The following is a 21,201-nucleotide window of genomic DNA, read 5'->3' as shown; positions in this document are numbered from 1 at the left end:
AACGAGCCGAGCCGAGCCGAGCTTGTTCATGAACAGTTTGATTCATTTGCGGCCCTACTTAGCATGAAGAGTACTAGAAACCCAAAATATTCAATTGAAGGTTGAGATTTATTTTGAATGTAGGCTCACCATACAAGAATTGAATCATACATCTACTAAGGTCACACATAACAAGGGGCTTACAATAGTTATAACGGCGGTGATGAGTGATGAGTCAAGAATCAAGCACTCCGACCAGATTTAAGGTCATTGATCAAAGCAATGACATCGGCATGAGATGAGCCACCATAGTCTACAGCTTTCTTGGCCTTCTCTCCGAACTCTTTTGCTCGGATTCTCATCTTCTCCGCTTCATCACCACCACCACCACCCATTAGCCATTTTACCGCCTCCTCCACTTTATCTCTTGTCACTGTCACCTTTGGTTCCCAAAACAACCACATCCACTCCTCGTTCCCCACTCGAATCCCAGTTTTCAACACATCTGTGACAAGGCTTTCAATGAAGAAATGCTCTGCTGTGATTGGCCATGTGATCATTGGAACACCCGCTCCTATCCCCTCGATGGCCGAGTTCCATCCACAATGAGTCAAAAACCCTCCAATGGCTTGATGTTCTAAGATTAGCAATTGTGGAGCCCAACTCCTTACAATCAAACCTTTCCCGGACTTCATCATCCTCTCCTCAAATCCATCCGGAAGCTTCTTACCTCCGCGACCCTCTCTCCCTTCGTTATTTTTTTCATCATCCCCATATTCTAACATCTCTGGCCACCCAAATGAACGGGCAGTCAGAAATCTCGAGACCGTGAGCAATCTCGAGGAATTGTTCGGGAGCCATACGAACTTGGCTCCCGAAACTAACATAAAGTACTGACTTGGGTTCTTTAGAGTTGAGCCAGTTCAAAACTGTACCTCCATCAATGGAATTCTTTTCGCCCCTCTCGGTCTTTTGTTCATTTTCTTTGTTAAAGAGACACACAGGTCCTGCGAGCCATAACTTTTTGCCCACTTCATTCTTGAAATACTTGGCATAAGCTGGCTCCAAGTCGTAAAAGCTGTTGACTATAACCCCATAGGTCTTTAACTCGGCCTCTTGCGTGTTGTCCTGAAGATGTTCCAAATCAGCTTTGGCTGTATACCAGAATGGGAGCTGACGCTTTGAAAATTTGATGTTGTCGTCGGGGAGACCCGGCAAAACAAAGGTCTCTGTATCAGAATTTACCTTCTCATGCGGTGCATGGCGTTTAAGGCTATCGTCACAAGAAAGTGGAAACAAACCTATAACATGGAACCATGGTTTGAAAAAAAAACCTGCATCAGACTTTACTCTTGTTTGATTTGTTTTTTTAATTGCTAAGTTTTCGAAAAATTATAGACTATTTTTTCAACTTTTAATCTATAGTAAACTCTTCTCATTTTCCTTTGTCTTTGTTAAAAAAATAATGAAAAAAAAAAACCACTTAATAATAATAATAATAATAATAATAATAATAATAATAAAGAAATAAAAAGGTCAGTAGCAACGAAATGATCAACTTGGTGTCTTCCGTTCATAAAGGGTAACGGAAAATTTGGGCACATCAATACATTCACAAAACTCATTGTGGGGTTGAGGTGGCGTGAGAGTTGACTATTCTAATCATTTTTTTTTAATATTTTTTTTTATAGAGGAATATGTTAAAAAATAGAGAAAATAATATGATTAGGTATTTTAATTAATTAATTAATTAATTAATTTTTTATCCAAAAAAAACTTCAACCCAAACGGTAAATGTGAGCCACACAAAATTTGAACCATACATTATTTTTTTGAGTATTTTTCTGTACATGAGTTCTGTACAAACACGTATAGGGAGATTTTGTCAAAACTCCCTCATAATAAAATTTGGGTAAATTATACTTACTTCCCTTGATATTTTTGACAAATACAGGAATCTCCCTTGTGATTTAAATAATTACAGTAATCCCTCCTATTTTACCTGACATTCTCCAAATTCTTTTATTTTTTGACTTCCATTTACTTGCTTCACAAAACCTGTTGATGTCATCAAAGCCATGAAGTAAAATACCCATAATGTTCTCAAGTGCTCTCAACCCATCTATATATACCAATATCAAATGTTGGTCGGTCATCCACCCATATGTTCAACCGAACGTCTGGAACAATACTTTTTTTTTTTCTTTCACAATTGCAACCTTTTATTTAAAAACATAACAACTTGTAGGTTATCCACACCTATTAAAATTTATTCTTATTTACTTATTTTATAGTATTACTTCAATCAAAATTTCAGTTTACAGTAAGATGGTATAAACAATTAATTAGCCAAACAATAACAAAAAAAACATATTTGGTTATCTTTTAGAATCACAATTCCAATTAGAAATTTTCAAAAAAAAATTTCAAAACTCATAACCAAATGCGTAACTCAAAACTCAATTCAAAACTCTTTTTAAAACTCAAAAGCAAACTTTTTTCAAAACTCAAAACCAAACTTTTTTCAAAAATCTATTTTAAAAGAAAAAAAATTTTAAAAAAATATTTTTTATTTTATTTTTTAAAATTATTTTTGGAATCATTATTTAAGTATGAAGTCGTATTTTGACTTATGAGTTTTGAATTGAGTTTTCAAAAGAAAAAATTTATTTGGTTATAAGTTTCGAAAAAAAATTTTGAGTTGTATTTTGAAATTTTTTAGATTTAATTTTCTAGGGTAAATATTTTATATTTTAAATATTTATTTATTTATTTTAATGTACACTACGTTTCATACATTTATGTACGGTATGTTTTTAAATATTTTAAATATATTTGTGAAATATTAAAAAATTAAAAAAATATATATATATATTTTTATTTTAAATATATAGTTTTATTTTAAATATTTTATTTTATATATATATTTTGAAATATTTTAATTTTTTTATTATGTGTTTAGTTACGATTTGAGAATAGAGTTTTGAAAATAGCGTAGAGTTTTAAGTTATGTGTTTGCTTATAAGGTTTGAAAATAATTTTTGAATTCAGTTTTTAGTTATGTGTTTGGTTACGATTTGGATATAGAGCTATGTTTTGAATTTAAAATATAAAAATTTAAGAATCAAAATATTTTCAAAATAAAATAAAATATTTATGAATATTTAAATAAAAATTATATATTCAAAATAAAAAATTAAACATTTTATTAAACATTTTTTTAATATTTTAAAAACATAAATCCAAAAAAATAAAAATAAAAAAATGATAGGTTGTGTTTGATCAGTTGGTAGGCCGTGTTTGAGTTGATTACTGTATGACGTCAACATAGTGGACAAGGGTAGTATCATCTTTTGTGCTCAAAATGAAGGGTAATAAGGTTATTTATTATATGCAAGTAACATCGTTCATTCTAATTTGACAGAATGGGGGAATTTGGAGAATGCCAAGTAAAGTATGGGAGGTAACTGTAATTATTGAAAGCACATGAGAGGTCTCTGTATTTGTCAGAAACCTTAGGGGAGGTGAGTGTAATTTACCCATAAAATTTTAATGCATTAAGGACAAGCACAGAAAAAAAAAATTCTTAAAAAGTCAAACACATATCACTATTTTAAAAATATTAAACTTTAAAATTATATAACTTTGATGTAGATGTCGGTTTTTAATAAAATTAATATTTTTAGAATTTTCTCATAAAGATCTATCAAATAAAATCCATATTGACTATGAAATTCTTAATAAAAAAAAATTATTATTACTGTCGAAATTGATGTAAACAGTAATAATAACATGTTATTCTGTGTGACAGTAATATATTACTCTGTCTTACAGTAATATGTTACTCTGGTTTACAATAACATATTATTTTGACAATACTATCCAAAAAAAAATATATATATATATATATATTTTTTATTTTGTCTTTATTCAATTATGTATTTTATCTTAAAAAACTTACGAAATAAAATAAATTAAATTGTCATTATTACAAATAAAGGTCTAAGAAAAAGATTTTGACTTCTCATACATACAAACAACCATAAGAAATGCACATAAATGAAACACAAAACAAATGAATTAATTAATTAATTGCCTGATTGGGATTTTTTTTAAAAGTACAATCCACACCAGAGTTGGGATAAATTTCAACCACATTACATTTTTTATGGATAAGCGAATTAATTAATTAATTGCCTGATTGGGATTTTTTTTAAAAGTACAATCCACACCAGAGTTGGGATAAATTTCAACCACATTACATTTTTTATGGATAAGCTATCAATAGGTTCAAATATTTGAAAGTAATTTTTTTTTATCAATTTCTATTAAACATAAGGCTTATGAAAATTGTCGTTAAAAATAATTTTTTTGTGATATTTTTGTACATACGTCGCTAGAAATTAACAATTACTGATTTTTTTTGTCACGATTTTATAAATTGTCGCGAAAACTTACAATTAATGACATTTTTTTGTGATGAAAATTTTAAATTGTCACTGAAAATTAAAAATTAGTGACTTTTTGTGACGATTTTTTTTAAATTATCACTAAAATTTATAATTAATGATATTTTTTGTAATAATTTTTAAATTATTGTTGAAAATTAATAATTAATGATAATTTTAATAATATTTGATGAAAATATTATTAATTATTATAAGACTTATTTGATAATAGATTTACCTACCTAATAAGACCAACAGTAAGTGTTGTATTTTTATGTTTTATTTGACATTTCAACTTGGGGAAAAAATAAAAAATAAAAACCTGTGACATGGAACAGGAGCCTGGGAATGCCGAGTCGAGCGGCGGAGATGGCAGTCCAGGGGAAGAACATGTCGCTGACGATGCAATCGGCGCAGCGTTCTCGAAGGAGTTGCTCGATAGGTTCTTGGAGCTTCCCGATAGCCTTGAAAAGCTTTAGGCTCATTTCGAAGGAGATGGAGAGTTGATTCTCACATCCCTCCGGCAAGCCGAACTCGGATGTGGGTAATTCGAAGGTATGGAAGTCGATTTCATGACCTAATGATTGGTCTTGCTCGATGCTTTTCTGGTAGAGTTTTGCGTAATATGGTGTTATTATTATGGTGACTTTAGCTCCGTGAGCTGCAAACACTCTCGCTGCGTCCATCATTGGAATTAGGTGCCCTCTGGCTGTTATACATGGCAAGAAGAACATTTCTACTTTACCACCTTTAGAATCCATCGAGAGAGAGAGAGAGAGAGAAAGAGAGAGAGAAGCAGCAATGACACTTGATCGATCCCAAATTCTCAATAGCAAAGCACTCAAGCTATAAAATATAGGGCAAATTACGTTGACACGCATGTGGTTTATATTTATTATAATTTTTTCACTTATTTCTTAAAAATTATATCTCTTTTTTGAAATTTAAAGTTTCATTACAAATTATCTCATGAGATTTAAAGTTTCATAACAGTTTCTCTTCACCGTAATAATCATTATACATAAAATTAAATTAACAGAAGAATCAATATAATTTTTTAAATATAAAAAAAAAAACTATAATAAATGTAAATTTTAGAAAATGTGAGTGTAATTTATTCTAAAGTATAACCAGCGGTCTGGTCAACAAGTGTTGCTCGCATATAAATAAAAGCTAAAATATTTATAAAATATGAAACCCATATTGTCGACTAGCACCAGGCTCACGCAGCCACCCGAACATCAATTCATGATTTTAATTTTGACATCCAGAATGAGGCTCACGCGGCCACCCCGAAATAAATTCATGACTTCAACTTTGATAACGATATTTCAACAGCTCTTCAAAGAAACATTTTTGGTCCATACAATTGTATTTACTAACCCAAGCTGATCAGCAGCAGCGGGTTTAACAGCTTCTCCCTAAATTTTTAGGATAAATTGTTGAGTTTTCAACATCTAGAACGGTCTCTTTTTAATTCTTCTTTTTTATCGCTGTGGACGTTTTTTTTCTTTTAACTCCAATTTCCAGCGCTAATCGATGTATCAGAAGGCAATGAAGGCAGGGACGATGGCGATGACAACGACAACGGCGGAGTTGGATTTTATTTTTGTGTAGTTTTTTTTTTAATGAGAAATTTGAAGTTTTTCTAGATCGGAATTGACTTTTTAACAAATTTTATAGATTGTTGTTTCTAGTTTGAGTTGGGGTTCTTGTTTGGCCCGTTGGGAATTTGTTATTATTTTTCTTTTTAGTAATTTGTATGATGTTAATTTTTATTTTAGTATAATTACTTTATAATTTTTCTAAAAATATTATATTTTTTTCTGAAAAAATTACTCTTACGAACCAAATCAAAGAAGTTATAAATAATTAATATCAAATTTAATAGGATTTTTATATATTACTCAAATATTTTATCAAAACTTTTCACTTTTCATGTAACTTCTTATGTGGCATGATGAGTTTTATCATTTTTTTTTTTTAATATGATAGGTCTCATATATACACGTGACATTTGTGAGGACGTATTTTTTTAGGGACAACACATGACCAAGGTGACACCGGAGTGTCAGCTGAGATACCACGTGGTCTAGTTCTGACGTTGAGGTGATCTCGGTTAGGCCGAGGTTATCTGTGGAGATATCGGCATCCGGGATGAACGGATAAAAGACAAGAGTCTTAGATGACATCAAGCTACCTATTTGGATAGAGATGGGACTCTTGAGGAATTTTATCTTAATCTGAATAGTGTGAGTTGTGATAGATGTTATCCTTATAAAAGATAGAGTCCCATGAAGTAAAACTTTTAGGGGAAGCTGGACACTGATCATTATAAAAGTGAGACTCTCGTGGGTCTAAGGTATGGTTTTATGGGTGATATATTGGAAGCTGTAAGTTCTTTCTTGTGAGTTAAGCACAATTGGCTATCTTTGAGAGACAATTACTAACTTGATTGTCAGGGTTCCCCTGGGTGGACGAACCACCACCGAATTCTTATCTTTCTGTGACAGATTGTTCAGATTTAATCTATTATGTCGGTGCTCTCCTACTGAGTTTTCCTGTTGGGCTGTGTGGTCAAAAATCAACACACACAATTTGGCGCCGTCTGTGGGAACGTATGGAGAATAAATAGCCAGTAATGGACAGAAAGAAAATGCCGAGGATGACATCCCTAGCGGGAGTAGTAAGCATGTCGATGCTAATGTAGAGGAGGAAAACTGTAATGAAGAACCTCGGGATCAGAATCCAGGGGAGAAGGACGTCGGCCAAGAGGGAGACCCGCTGAAGAAAGCAGGCCGAGATGAGTATTACAACGAAAACGACTTCCAGGTATGGAAAGACAGATGCTTGAGGAGTGATGGCGAGATGAAGGGAATGACAAACAAGTTGGCAGACCTACAATCGATTCTCAACTTCATGATGTAGAATAACGTCATGCAGCCACCATTTCTATTGAAGGACACGCTGATTCCAGCGACCAAGAACGATGCCTAGAAAACAGAGCAGAAAGCCATCCCAGCAGTCCCTCAGCATGACAAGGTAAAGGAACGCTCACATCGGCCTTCACGGGATGCCAAGCGAGCAGAGTCAATGAGGGGAGAGTCTCAGAGGACGCTTCATACCAAATGAACGTATGTCAAGGAACATTGGCATGTTCAAGGGAATAAACTTTGTTTTGATATGGTAAATGAAGAGAAGTCGAAAAGGACTTATGAAGACACTGGGAGCAACGCACCAAAAAGGATGAAATCCATTGACAGTCGAGTTCCTGGTCGGACTAAGAAGGATTTGAGGGACTACCTCCAGAGGAAGCGGCAGAATGCCGAGGTCACATCCCCAGTCAAGCCGGAACGCTGTTCTCGGTAGAGTTGGATAAGTTTGAGGTCCCCAAAAGGTTTCATATGCCAAGGTTCCAAATATATGACGGTAAGTCTGATTCAAACTTTCATGTCGGCTTATATTTGAATTCAATGGCACTGTATACCGAGAACGAACTGCTGCTCTGCAAGGTGTTCCTCCCATCCTTTGGGGAAATCTTATCAGATTGGTTTTACAAGTTGCCGAAAGGAACTTTGAAAAGTTGGAAAGGCTTGGCCGAGATGTTTGTGGCCAGGTTATTATAAACAAATTGAAGCCGTTGAGGGTAGACTCCTTGATGTCTTTGAAAATTGGCGAGGGTAAAAGCCTTAGGGTTATGCCAAAAGGTATTATGAGGTGTTCAACCGAATACCAGGATGCAACCAGGAGTTGGCGTTCATATCTTTTTAAGAATGGCCTAGAGGATGATTGCATGCTTCGGAAGTTGCTGGCAAAGACTCTGCAAAAAAGCATGGAGGAGCTCATGGTAAGGATCGAGAAATATGCCAGAGCAGAAGAGGATACACCAGGAACAAACAAAGCCGGAGAAGAGAAACGGTTCGCCGAAGTGAGGCCGAGGTAATACTAGATATAATAGGCAAGAAATAGGATTGAGGGCTGCACAAGCAGTCACCGCTGTGTTTCGGATCCTAGTTTATAAAGTTTTAGAAAGGATCAGGAACTAGTCGTATTACAGAGCCCCAGAGAGGATCCCTGGCGAATTTATGGGTAGAAGTCTGGGGAAGCACTGTACCTACCACAATGAAGATGGACACCTGACGCAGTGTTGTAGAGCCCTAAAGGTGCATTTGGAAGATCTGGTCAGATAAGATCACTTAAAAGACCTAGTAGATGAGTCCCGAACGTGGGAAGAGCAGGCAAGGCTGCCCCAGGCACCAGCAAGACCACCTCCACCAGCGCCACAACCGCAAATAGACGAAGCTCGAGTGATCAACGTGATTCACTCGAGGGTCAATGAGAACGAGATACGTGGGGAGACTCAGAGGGTGAAGGACTTACAACATGTGTATCAGTTCCAGCAAAAGAGGCCTAGGACAGACGAGTACCAGGGACTAATGGTGTCCTTCACTAAAGCCGACCTAGACATGGTGCAACATCTAAACAACGATGCTCTGGTAGTATCCCTCAGGATTAGAAAATGTGAAGTAAGGCGCATTCTGATTGACCAAGGAAGCTCTTGTGACATCATGTATGTCAGATGTTACAAGGAGCTCGCCCTTCATCGAGATGATTTGGAGTAGTCCAACAACCCAATGGTCGAGTTCAATAGAACGCCGACATGGCCCCTGGGAGTAATAAATTTGGAGGTGCAGGCAGACACCAAGAAGGTAAACATAGAGTTCACAATAATTGACACCTCCTCCCCTTACAATGTTATCTTAGGAAGGCCATGGTTGCACGTAGTAATGGCTATTCCCTCAACACTACACCAGCTATTGTGGTTCCTAACGGAGCATGGAATTGAGGAAGTCAGAGGGAATCTGGTGTAAGCAAAGAATTGCTCCATACCAGTAATGAAATTCACCTGTAATGTGCTAAAAAAAGAAACAGTAGAGATTGAGGACGAGGATATGGAGGTCCTGGATCACGTCGGCAAAGAGTCAGCCGACAAAAGCGAGAAAGCCTTAAAGAAGATCCTGGTCCAACAAGGGGATGAAGAGCGCTTCTTCCTTCTTGGCTCAGGATTGGCTGAGGAGGAAGAGAAGGAGTTAGAGTCATTCGTGCAAGCAAACATAGAGGTGTTTGCCTAGACGCCATACGAGATGCTTGGCATTGATCCCGAGGTCACTTGCCATAGACTAAATGTAGACAGGTCGGCTAAACCTGTCATTCAGCGAGCAAGGAGGCTGTAGACACCCCATTTTGACCAGTCCTAAAACTTAGGCGCTTTCTATTGATTACCCAATGATGACAATTAGAATGTGTTCCCCAGTAGTTCTCAACAAGAAAAATAGAATTTGAGCTTTAATCCCAACCTTCACACATTTTTGGCCAAACTATTTTAAACCTTAAAACCCTCTTTTTAAAATATTTTTTCAAATATTTCTACGATGTTCCGAGGCTCCCATTTTAATTAAAATATTGCGCTTTTCAGTAAATCGAGTAAGGACAAAATAGAGATAAATGGAAGAAATGTGAACTCTTTAAAAAAAATCTTCTTTATAGGTTTGGATAGGTTTGGATTTGAAAGAAATAGAAGGGGATGGAAGAAAATTGGTTTAGAGAAAAGATGAGCATCAAATTGTTAAGAAGGAAATAAACAGCGTTCACTAAATTAGGCATATCTCTTTGTACATTTGGAATTTAAATGTGGGGCCACCACTATTGGAAAGTAGACTTCTGGGCTTCAATTTAGACCCAAGAAGCACCTAAACCCAAGTCTAGATAAGGGAGATATACTCGTTTGACGTTGGGCTTAATAGTAAATTTTTTTGACTCGACCCTAAACAGCAGTAGCCCCGTTTTTCTTGGTTTTGATTTGGTTGGGACACCCCATTTACCTATTTTCTGATCCATTCAAGTGCACCCCTCATTATACCTAATCAGCCCCTATTTCCAAAAAGAAGTTTTGTTTGCATCCATAAAAGGAGTATCCCATGCAACCACCTTGAAAATTTGTCCTCCTATCACATTCTTGTCTCCCACCTTCTTTTTGACCTTTACTCTCCCTCATTGCCTATATAGAATGATCATATTGTAAAAAAGAGAGAGGACCACGAAATTGAAGAGAAAAGAGGGAGAAAATGGTGAAAAAAGAGAGAAAATTTGAGTTTTTGAGCAAAAAAAAAACTCCTATCTTCCATATACACCCCATATCTTCCATACAAACTAAAATTCCATCTTTCCTACACCCAAAACTCCTTCAGAAATTTTGAAATAGCTAAATTTCAGTAGTGATTGATCAAAGGAAAGAGTGAGTGTTGTTGAAAATGAGAAAAAATAAGAGAGTTAGCCACTTTTCCACCATACATACCCAGAGTTCCATTCTAGTTTCAAATTGAGGATTGAGAACACACTTCCTAAACTTGAGGGTGATCAAGAGGAAGTTTGGGAATCAAGAAATTCAATCTTTTTTTGGAAGGTGAATTTCTAGTCTTTTATTTTATTTTTATATTTTATATCTCATATTTATTTTCTTGCTTCTTATTTCATAGTGTTTTGTTATAATCCAAGTGGTTTGTATATCTCATATTTGTTTTCTTACTTTATATTTCATAGTGTGTTGTTGTAATCTAAGTGGTTTGTTTAACTCATAATTAATTATTTATTTATTTTTATTCACTTGCTTTAATTTCATATTAGTTTTGTTATAATCTTGCATGTTCTACCTCATATTTGCTTTCTTGTTTTAAGTTCATGTTGTAATCTTGCATGTTCTATCTTATATTTACTTTCTTGTTTTAGTTTCATAGTAATTGTGTTATAATCTTGCATTTCTTAGCTTATATTTTTCTTGTATTAGTCTCATATTAGTTTTGTTGTAATCTTGCATATTCTATACTACAAGAAAAGTGGGTTTATGAGACGGAACTATTTGCGACGGCACACTTGCCGTCTCAAAAAGTCACTTTTTGCGACGGCAGAAAATGTCGTCTAAAAAAAGCAGAATATTTGCGACGGCACTGTTTGCCGTCTCAAAAAAGCAGAGCATTTGCGACGGCACAATTTGCCGTCTCAAAAAATGAGAGTATTTGCGACGGCAGAAAATACCGTCGCAAATACTCTCATTTTTTGAGACGGCAAATTGTGCCGTCGCAAATGTTCTGCTTTTTTGAGACGGCATTTTCTGCCGTCGCAAAAAGTGACTTTCGTGTTTTTTTTTTTTTGTTTTTAGTGAATATTTTTAAAATTTTAAATATTTTTTTAGATGCACCTTACTTAGATGTATCTAAAAAAAAATTATGAAAAATATTTTTAAAAATTAATAGATATATAAAAATACAAAAAAAAATGTATTGAATTATTGTATTTTTGGTATTTAGTGAATTTTTAAAAGATTTTTTTTACAATTTTTAAAATTTTTAGGTGTATTTATGTTAGGAGTGTCTAAAAATTAAAAAAAAATACTTAAAATATTAAAAAAATTCAGTAAAAACAATATAACACGGAAAACAAGAAAGTATAATTTTCTCAAAAAAGTTTTTGGAAAACTCTAACCTGGCATAGTGATTGTGGTTTTGAGACAGCTTCATATATATACAGTCACAAAATGGTTTGAATAAATTCTAGTACTTTTTTCTGTCGCAAAAAAAATTAAAAAAAATAATGTCGTCTTACTCTTTTGATATAATATTTCTCTTTTCATTTATTTTTTCATCTTCCTGTCTCTCTGTCTCTATCTCTTCTCTTCTCTTCTCTTTATCTCTTTCACTCATCACTCTTCTTTCTCTGTCTGTCTGTTTCTCTCTCTCATTTTCTCTCTGTGTCTCTCATCTATCTCTCTTCTCTCTGTCTCTCACATTTGTTTTCTCTCTCTGTCTCCCTCGCTCATCTCTATTCTCTCTATCTCCCTCATTTCTTTTCTCTCTCTCTCTTATCTTTCTATCTCTCTCTATCTCTCTCGCTCATTTCTTTTCTCTCTGTCTCTCTCTTTTTCTATGTCTCTCTCTCGCTCATCTCTTTTCGTTCTATTTCTCTCTCTTTTTTGTCTATCTCTCGCTCTTCTCTTATTTCTCTCTCTTTTTCTATCTCTCCATCTATCTCTCTCTCTCTCTCTCTCTCTCTTTTTTTGTCTATCTCTCTGTCTCCATGTCTCTCTTTCACCCATTACTCTTCTCTCTCTCTCTCTCTCTCTCTGTCTACTTGTCTATTTGTCTATTTCTCCCTCACTACGTTCGCCTTGCTCACTCTCTTACTCCCATCTTCTCTATTTATCGAGCTCATTCTCGATTTATCGATCCATTATAAACGACGTCGCCTTACTCTTTTGAACATTTCTCTTTTCACATATTTTTTCATCTTCCTATCTCTCTGTCTTTGTCTCTCTTCTCTTTCTCTCTCTTACTCATCACTCTTCTCTGTCTGTCTGTCTGTCTCTTCCTTTCTCTATGTGTCTCTGTCTCTCTTTTCTGTCTCTGTCTCTGTCTCTGTCTCACTCATCACTCTTCTCTGTTTGTCTGCCTCTCTCTTTCTCTCTGTGTCTCTGTCACTCTTCTCTTTCTCTCTCTCACTCATCACTCTTCTCTGTCTGTCTGTTTCTCTCTTTTTCTCTGTGTCTCTCGTCCAACTCTCTTATCTGTATCTCTTTTATCTCTCTCTCTCTGTGTGTCTCTCACTCATCTCTTTCTCTCACCACTCATCTCCTCTACCACCTTCACCAATACTACAAACGCCATATCACTACCACAGTCGCCATTTCACCTCTACGACTACCATTACTACTACCATTGCCACCACTCCACTACCACCACTACTACTATTGCCACTACTACTACTACCATTACCTCTCTTTCACCACTGTCACTCCATCTGCTATACCACTACCACAATTTCACCACTAATCTCCTTCGCCATCACTACCACCACCATCGTCTCTTATCCACCACCTTCACCACTACTGCCGCTTCCTCTCCTCTACTACAAAATATTACCTCTCTTCTCTCTCTCACTTATCACTCTTCTCTGTCTGTCAGTCTTTGTCTCTGTCTCTTTCTCTCTCGCTCATCTCTCTTCTCTCTATCTCTCTCGCTCATTTATCTTCTCTCTATCTCTCTCTCTGTCTCTCTCGCTCATCTTTCTTCTCTCTTCGTCTCTCTTTTTCTATGTCTTTCTCTCGATCATCTCTTTTCGCTCTATTTCTCTCTCTATTTGTCTATCTCTCGCTCATATCTTGTTTCTCTCTATTTTTCTATATGGCTCTCTCTCTATCTCTTTCTCTCTCTATCTCCTTGTCTCTCTCTCTTTATATCTCTTTCTCTCATTGGCCACAACAAATTAACTTTATTTTAATGGAAAATATTATCCCTACTTCTACCAAATAAAATAATAATAATAATTTTATATTCATTAAAATAAATATGAAACAAATAAATTTTCAACCTTACTAAATGAAAAAATAAAAATAAGAATTCATTAACTATAAAAAAATTATTTTAATAAAAAATAATTTTTTTTAGCAATGACATCCTCCGTTGCAAAAAAAAAAAGAATCGTTTAATTATTTAAATATTCATTTGTAATGAAAATTAGAAAAAAAAAATTCAAAAAAATTTCCATTCTCCCCCCTTCCTTTTCCATTCCCGCTCGGGTTCCCCCACCCCAAACCCAAAATCCCCAATCTCAAAAATCCCTAATCTCTTCCCCTCCCATTTTTCTATTCCCGCTCGGGTTTCCCCTAACCCCAAACCCAAACCCAAAATCCCCAATCTCAAAATCCCTAATCTCTTCTTACGTCTCTCTCTCTCTCCGTCTCAATTTGTTTTAGATGCTGATTTGGATGATTCACGGTCGAGGAGGAAGAGGAAGAGCAGGAGTTCTAGGCGTAGAACTCTCCACCTCCTTTACAACTCCTGGTGGTTCCATGAATACTTCTACAAACTTAAATCAGTCGGCATCAATTGTGAAAGATGAAGCTGAAGTCACTCGGCAGAGAGCTCACTTAGAGAGAAGGCGAATGAGGATTATGAGGCAAAGGATTCCTTCTCCTCCTCCTCCTTCCCCTCATAGACCCTTGCCCCTTCACTTGTTGGTAAGATTGCTGAGGTTCTAATTGTATTACAGGAAACTCTTACCTAGTGAATTATTTATTTTTTATTTTTTGGTGTTGAATTTCATTTTTAACTTTGTTGAATCTCTCATTCCGTTTACCTCTCTACCCATTTGTCTCTCTAGGTTTTAGGGTTTTGAGTGTGAGAGAGATGGGGCAACAGTCTTTGATCTACAGCTTCGTGGCTAGAGGAACAGTGGTTCTCGCCGAATTCACTGGAAATTTCACGAGCATCGCTTCTCAGTGCCTCCAGAAACTCCCTTCCTTCAACAGGCACACTAGTCTTCTCATATATATCCTTTAGAAGTATTGAGGATACCTATGTTACAAAATGTTCTGTTGCTTACCTATTTTTTCATGAGAGATTAGTGATGATTCACCTTCATATCAGTATTGATTTGATTGTCACTTAATTTAACGTTGTCACTGATTTGAGATCCACATAATTTATGTGTCGCTTGGTTTACATGGATTATGCTTCAGCTATTAGTTATAAATTTTCATAGATTTTGGTATAATATTTATAATAGGAAAGAGGTAAAAAGTAATGAACTTATTGAAATGTGTAGACAGATATACAATCATCTTGGGACCTGTCTAAAATTGGAGGCAGGTTTAAAAGATAGGTATAAAGTCTTCATTTGCTAAATTAGAAATAAAAGATAAATGAGGTGTATATTTTTGTGATTGGGACACAATGGTTAGTTTGGTTTAGATGCACATTTTCTTGGAAATTTCACTTGTTAATTTAGTGAAGGAAACATTGCTTTGTTGAGCAGTAAAAGTTTGGCTGCCAAAATGTGGGTATGATTAAGAAAGGCAACCACTTCATAAAACTTAAGCCAAAAGATTAGTTTTTTATGGGTCTTACCTCTCACAGTGCCCTTGATCAAGGGAGGCCATAAGTGGGGAATGACTTTTTTGTACTCGTTCATTTAGTCTCAATATAAGTATATTTATGTTCAAGTATGCTCGTGTGCCATGAACAGAATATTGAACTAGCTAGTATGCTATGAACAAACATGTTGACTTACTTTTGGTTTTGCTAAGTCTTTATTTAAACGTTCAAGTAATAAAGATACTTCTCCATTCGGTTATAAAAATTAAATAAAAGATTCTTAACCAATTAGTTGACAGAAAAAGAAATTGTCTCCATCAATCAATTGTTTCAATGTTCTCAGAGGTGCCAGGGGAAAAATGTTTTGGCAATCTTGTGTTATGTCCTTATGTGTTAGATGACTAATAATTGAGGGTTGAGTCAACTAGTCCATCCCAGCTGAAAATTTATTGAAATATGAAAGGTTAGGCTGGTTTGATATGTCCAACGGGACAAAATATACCTAAGTTGATCTACTTTTTGCTTTCTTTAAAATGAGCATGTTTACATTTATTTATTTAAAAAATTTTCTCTCTTTGCCTAGTCAGTGTTTTATGTATAAAATATTACAAAATAGGTTAGATGGAGTTACACAACTTTCTGTTTGTTCTGGACTTAAGTTACTTCTTGCCAAATGAAAATATGACATTGCAGTTTGAAAGGTGTGCATAATTCATGTTGTTTGCAGTAAACTTATCCTGTTGCACAGGTGTATCTTTACGGAGGTCACGTGACATCTTGGAAGAATGATCATGGAGAGGAGTTGCTTTTTGTCAGTAGTAAGGTACTTTGCATTTCAATTAATATTTAGTGGATTAATTTACTGCAAATTGCCTTTTCTACCAAAGACCAATGTTATCAATTTCATTTTTCTTCACATCGAGATCAAATCTGATCTGATCTACCTTTTTCATAATTTCCCCCCCTTAAGCTTCATTTCAATTTGAGGTTGCAAATAGTTCTTATTAGCATGCACTGGTTACTGAAGTTTGTTCAAATGAAAACATCGTTCTACATTGATCCATTGATAATTATTCTGAGATTAATAGAAGAGACAGTGATGAGAGTCCTCTACTTAATTTTTTGAAGTGTAGTACTGTATGTCAGATGTTACCTTTATCTTGAATCAGTTGCTAATTTGCTATTGATATATTGTTTACTTTGTTTGGATGGGGTGATTTGTTGAGAAATGATGACAAAGAGAACTTTTTTTCATGTTTGGTTTATAAGTTGAGTGAGAAATGGTTAGAAAGAGAACTCCCTAACTAAGTCTATTTCATTCTCACCAAAAGTGGTGAGATTTGATAAGAAGCAAATTGACTGTTTGTAAAATATTCGGAATTGGACCCCTCCAGTTTAGACCTGATATGGTGAGAAGTTGTTCTCTACTTGTTATTCTAATAGTTACACATGCATGTGCGTGATTTCTTGGCATATTATGTTTCAATATGTTGATTGCTATAAAACATTGGAATTATTACTTTATTTTCTCCGCTTTTGGGTGCGGGTGTTCTCTGATGGGTCTGTGAGGTGTTCAGAAACCTACTCATCCAAAAGTTTGAATTGATGCAAAAGATTTGAAGTTTTTGGTAAGGAAATGTTGGTGATCTCCCTTGAGGTTTGGACTTAATTCTTCTCGACTACCATTAACTTTCTTCCATTAGCTGTTCACTTAATGGTGTTAACATAACCTGCAAAGAAAATGTGTGCAAAGAAAATTCTTTAGTGAGATCTGTTATCAATACTAAAAATACCATTAATCTTTCTTACAAGCTTATCTAGAATTTCCAAAACCATTCTATAATGTCTCGAAGTGGTTTTCCTAAAATTTTCTTGAAAGTTTCATCCCAACTTTTGAAACGGCTTTCTGGTGAAATTCGTTTCTACTGCTAAACCAAATTTACTGGAAAATTTGCTGGACACTAGCTAGGCTCTAAAGCATTACATATGTGAATTAGAAATCGGTATTGCACTTGATAATTGTCGACCCCCAATGTGTGTGCTTAACTTGAGATCTTGCTTATTTCTTAACCAAAATATGATATTGCACATGATAATTGTCAACCCTCGAATATCTGTGCCACTGATCATTGTGTGTACTTGCATCTTAACTTGAGATAGTATTGCTTATTTCTTGCTTTTTGATAGAAAATTGAAAATGTGGAACTTGGTTGAGAATTCGTAGGATCTTTAATTGATGATTACCTATCAATAAATTGCTCCTTACTTTGGTAAGGAAAAAAAAAAAAAAACCTCTAGCCTAGGCTTGTGCTTGAGAATGTCTGGTGCTTATGATGTTTTATACGACAAGCTCTCCTTTAAATGCATCGACTCCAAAGATGATTGATAGTGTTGTTTATTCTTTAAACCATACTAGAAGGTTTAGTTATTACTTAAGTATGTACATGTGATAGATGATGTAGTTGGTACGCGTAATCGATTGACTGTAATATATTATATTACGGAAACAGCTGTAGGTTTTGGACAAACGATGGCTGCTGTGATGTGGAATACTTATGACTTGAACAAATTTGGCTGCAGTCTTGGAGGTAGTGTGTTTCTTTTTACACACAATTCCATCCCACTTCTTGTATATGATGGTTATCGTTTTGTATGATATCAGGGCACAGCGAATTGATGCTCATTGCTCAATTTTCAGGAACTATAGTAGCAGAGGATTTTGCAATGAAGAGATTTACAGTATTCAACCCATCTATGAGACACAATATCTATGTTGGAAGGACCGTGCAATTTTGATGTTTGAAGCACAAACAATGGATTATCAGTTGGAAGCCATAGAACAGTTTGCAGATTGATTGTCTACCACCAGTGACATCAACTCTCTCAACTGCTGGACCTCTGTTCTAGATTTTGTAGAATATCTCAGTTGGGAGTTGGGAATTCTATGTTACTCAATTTTTGTATGAGCATGAAGCGATGTCATGGAAATCAGTGGTAAGAGCAGAACTACCATTTTTTAATTCTAAATCATGTTCTGGTTTTGTTTTCCCTCTACAATCTTGCATATTTCTGCAGACTACATCAACAATTATAAATATTATTCTGTTTATTCGAAGTATTCAATTTTAAAAGGATAGTTTGCTTCCCTGTTTTCCATGTTAGAGGAGAGAAGGCATCTGTTGAATTACATCGTCGCAAAAAATAGAAAATTTAAATATTTTTATTAATTTTGTTACAGGTTTTACTTTTTGCGACGACATTATACTGTCGCAAAACATAGAAATTTTATTATTTAAAATAGAAATTTTATTATTTTTTAATACTTTTTGCGACGGCATTACACTGTCGCAAAAAATAGAAATTTTCATATTTTTAATAATTTTTGCGACGGCACCACACCGTCACAAAAACAGTGTTTTTGCCGTTGCAAAAAAAGACTATTAGCGACGGTATTTTTTGCCGTCTCAAATAACATTTTTAGCGACGGTAAAATAGTGCCGTCGCAAAAAAGTCAAGAAATTTCAAACATTATTAGCGACTGCACAGTGCCATTGCAAAACATTAGTGATGGCATTGTGCCATCGCAAAAACTCTTTTGCGACCCCCTCTTGCCGTCGCAAAAAGTATTAGCGACGGCATTAGGAGTATTAGCGACGGTATTTTACCGTCACAAAAAGTCAATTTTTTTGTAGTGCTACCTCATATTTGCTTTTTTTATTTTAGGTTCATGTTAGTTTTGTTGTAATCTTGCATGTTCTATCTTATATTTGTTTTCTTGTTTTAGTTTTATAGGAATTATGTTATAATCTTGCATTTCTTGACTTATATTTTTCTTATATTAGTCTCATATTAATTTTGTTGTAATCTTACATGATCTACATTATATTTGTTTTCTTGTTTTAGATTCATGTTAGTTTTGTTGTAAGTTTGCATTTTCTTTTTCATTTTATATTTATTTTCTTGTTTTTAATCTAATCGGTAGTGGTTAGTTGAGCCACGTACATATTTCTTGTTTGTTCCTTTTCTTGGTTTCGTAATACGACAGGTTTTGCTAGGCCTAGTTGGCCAGCCGGCCTATTTGGCCAGCCAATTAGCTTCTTTTGGACAAGACGGCGTTGTCTTCTGATGTTAACCAACTTTCGGTGGTTTCCAAGGCACATAAAACTTTTTTTTTTATTTTGTTTATTTTATTTCGAGTGTATTGTGAGGTTTTTATTTTGTTGTAATATTTTCCTCACCCCCTTCTAATTTGGTTTGTAATAATTTATTCAAAATATTGTAATAATTTCCCGCCCCACTTCTTTCTATCTCGTTCTTTTACTTGCTTTTCTTATTTGTGAATATGCATCACGTTTATCTTATTTTATTTTATTTTATTTTTTGTCGTTATTTCCATGTTTTGCATCTATGTTCCATGCATCTTGATTTGGCTAAGTTTGCATTTGTGAATTTAATCAATTCCTATGTGATTATGTGCACTACCTCATGTTCTTGAGATGATTCATATGTCATATCTTAAAAGCCGAATCTTTAGTTGCATCTTATAAGTGAATAGCATTAGGATTTTGTGTATAAGATCATGCATGTTTTACTAACTTTGTTTTGTAACTGTTTGAAGGACGTCGATAAATATGTAAGTTTTTGTGCATTAGTATCCCGTTTGTGTGCGTTTTTGTTATTATATTTAAGCATCCTACCATGTGGCTACTTGTTTACTTGATATAACTGTATGAATGCTAGTGGATGGAGGTTGTGTCCCTTAATTTGGAATAGTGTTGATTTTCATGTTTGTAAACTCAATTTATTTGGGTTGTACATCTCCAAAACTCTTTCAAAACTGCATGAAATCAAATTATTTCAAAATAAATGACATGGTCTATACTTGTATGCTTCACATAATAATTTTTAAGATTTATTAAATAATCGAAATATGAACATATAAAATAAATAAAATTCATATCATGGTTTAGTAAAGGCCAATCTTTTGATCGGATGAGTGGGGGTACTCTATTAATGACCTTCCCCTCTCATACCTAAGGTTCTGAACTGAGAGACCTTTGGTTATGACGAATAATGGCCTTGGCACGAGTCATGGGTTTCCTAATTTTCCAAAAATATTAGGTGGCGACTCTGAGATCTGATGACGCAGTCCATTTCTGGCAAAAGGTTTTGCAATAAAATAGATTTTCTAAAAGTTGCCAAATCTGGATTCTCATAGATCAAAGAGACTGAGGGTCCAAATTGTTTAACGCGCATGGGTATCTCCCAGGCATGTTACAGAGGCCGACATTGGTTCATGTGGTGGTAGTAGAGGAGGAAGTGGACAAATTATTGGAGGCCAAAGCCATTCGGGAGGTAAACTACCCAACTTGGTTATCAAACATAGTTGTTGTGAAAAAGAAGAATGGGAAGTGGAGGGTTTGCATGGACTCCACCAGCCTGAATAAGGTTTGTCCCAAAGATAGTTTCCCACTCCCCAAGATCGATCAATTAATGGATACCACTTCAGGGCATGGAAGGATGAGCTTCCTTGATGCTTACATGGGGTACCATCAGACAACAATGTATCCCCCTGACAAGAAGAAGACTGCATTTATCACCCCAAAAGGGCTGCATTGCTACAAAGTGATGCCTTTCGGATTGAAAAATGCAGGAGCAACCTACCAGAGATTAGTAACCAAGATGTTCAGACATCTGATTGGCAAAATAGTAGAAGTGTACATTGATGACATGGTCGTGAAGACAAAAGAACCTGAGAATCACTTGGCCAACTTAAAAGTAGTTTTTGATATCCTTAGAACATATCTGCTCCAACTCAATGCTTTGAAATGCGCATTTGGAGTTGGGTC

At 35.0% G+C, this 21,201-nt stretch overlaps 2 protein-coding genes and 1 long non-coding RNA gene across 3 annotated transcripts; 1 reads left to right on the top strand and 2 right to left on the bottom strand.

The window, feature by feature from the left end:
* Positions 1-89: 89 nt before the first annotated feature.
* Positions 90-5,308, bottom strand: LOC114268881 (putative UDP-glucosyl transferase 73B6). The gene is made up of 2 exons (XM_082895004.1): positions 4,750-5,308; positions 90-1,280 (listed from the first exon to the last, which is right to left on the bottom strand). The coding sequence occupies exons 1-2, from the start codon at positions 5,306-5,308 to the stop codon at positions 745-747; spliced, it is 1,095 nt and encodes a 364-aa protein (XP_082751130.1). The 3' UTR covers positions 90-744.
* LOC114310733 (abscisate beta-glucosyltransferase) lies at positions 222-674 on the bottom strand. Its single transcript, XM_082895005.1, has one exon. It carries the CDS (start codon positions 672-674, stop codon positions 222-224), a length of 453 nt encoding a protein of 150 aa, XP_082751131.1.
* A 10,531-nt stretch (positions 5,309-15,839) lies between the features above and the next one.
* On the top strand, positions 15,840-18,279 carry LOC145803118 (uncharacterized). The gene is made up of 3 exons (XR_014345228.1): positions 15,840-16,175; positions 17,863-17,940; positions 18,015-18,279. It is a non-coding gene; the product is annotated as an uncharacterized LOC145803118 (long non-coding RNA).
* Positions 18,280-21,201: the final 2,922 nt, after the last annotated feature.

The sequence above is a fragment of the Camellia sinensis genome, chromosome 11, assembly GCF_055761805.1.
Source record: "Camellia sinensis isolate YWXY chromosome 11, ASM5576180v1, whole genome shotgun sequence".
NCBI classification, from domain to species: domain Eukaryota; kingdom Viridiplantae; phylum Streptophyta; class Magnoliopsida; order Ericales; family Theaceae; genus Camellia; species Camellia sinensis.
Note: the sequence above shows the minus strand (reverse complement) of the source record. Positions and strands in the feature narration are given on the sequence as shown.